At 56.7% G+C, this 247-nt stretch overlaps 1 protein-coding gene across 1 annotated transcript in view; it reads right to left on the bottom strand.

The window, feature by feature from the left end:
* Window positions 1–247, bottom strand: part of ETH_00042415 (T-complex protein 1 subunit alpha) — a gene marked incomplete at both ends in the record, with an annotated part of 1584 nt that overhangs the window by 1113 nt on the left and 224 nt on the right. Inside the window, one exon of the mRNA XM_013375671.1 lies at window positions 80–177. Coding sequence (XP_013231125.1) covers window positions 80–177 — 98 coding nt within the window. The remainder of the gene's footprint in view (window positions 1–79; window positions 178–247) is intronic.

Below are 247 nucleotides of genomic sequence, written 5' to 3'. Positions count from 1 at the left end.
GCAACTGCAGCAGCAGCAGCAGCAACTGCAGCAGCAGCAGCAGCAACTGCAGCAGCAGCAACTACAGCAGCAGCAGCACCTGCATGTCGGACAAGTCGACCAGAACTTTTGCTGCGGGGTGCTGCACTTCGAGTTGTTTGAGAATTGTGGCTCCGTCGTTGGTGACAACGACATCTCCTGCGGTGTACGTACACTCGAGAGGCAGCAGCAACAGCAGCACTTTGCTGCAGCGAAGCAGCTCTTTGCT

This window comes from Eimeria tenella, genomic scaffold, assembly GCF_000499545.2.
Source record: "Eimeria tenella Houghton genomic scaffold, Eth_scaff2962, whole genome shotgun sequence".
Lineage (NCBI taxonomy): Eukaryota > Apicomplexa > Conoidasida > Eucoccidiorida > Eimeriidae > Eimeria > Eimeria tenella.
This window is presented reverse-complemented; position numbering and strand designations above follow the sequence as displayed.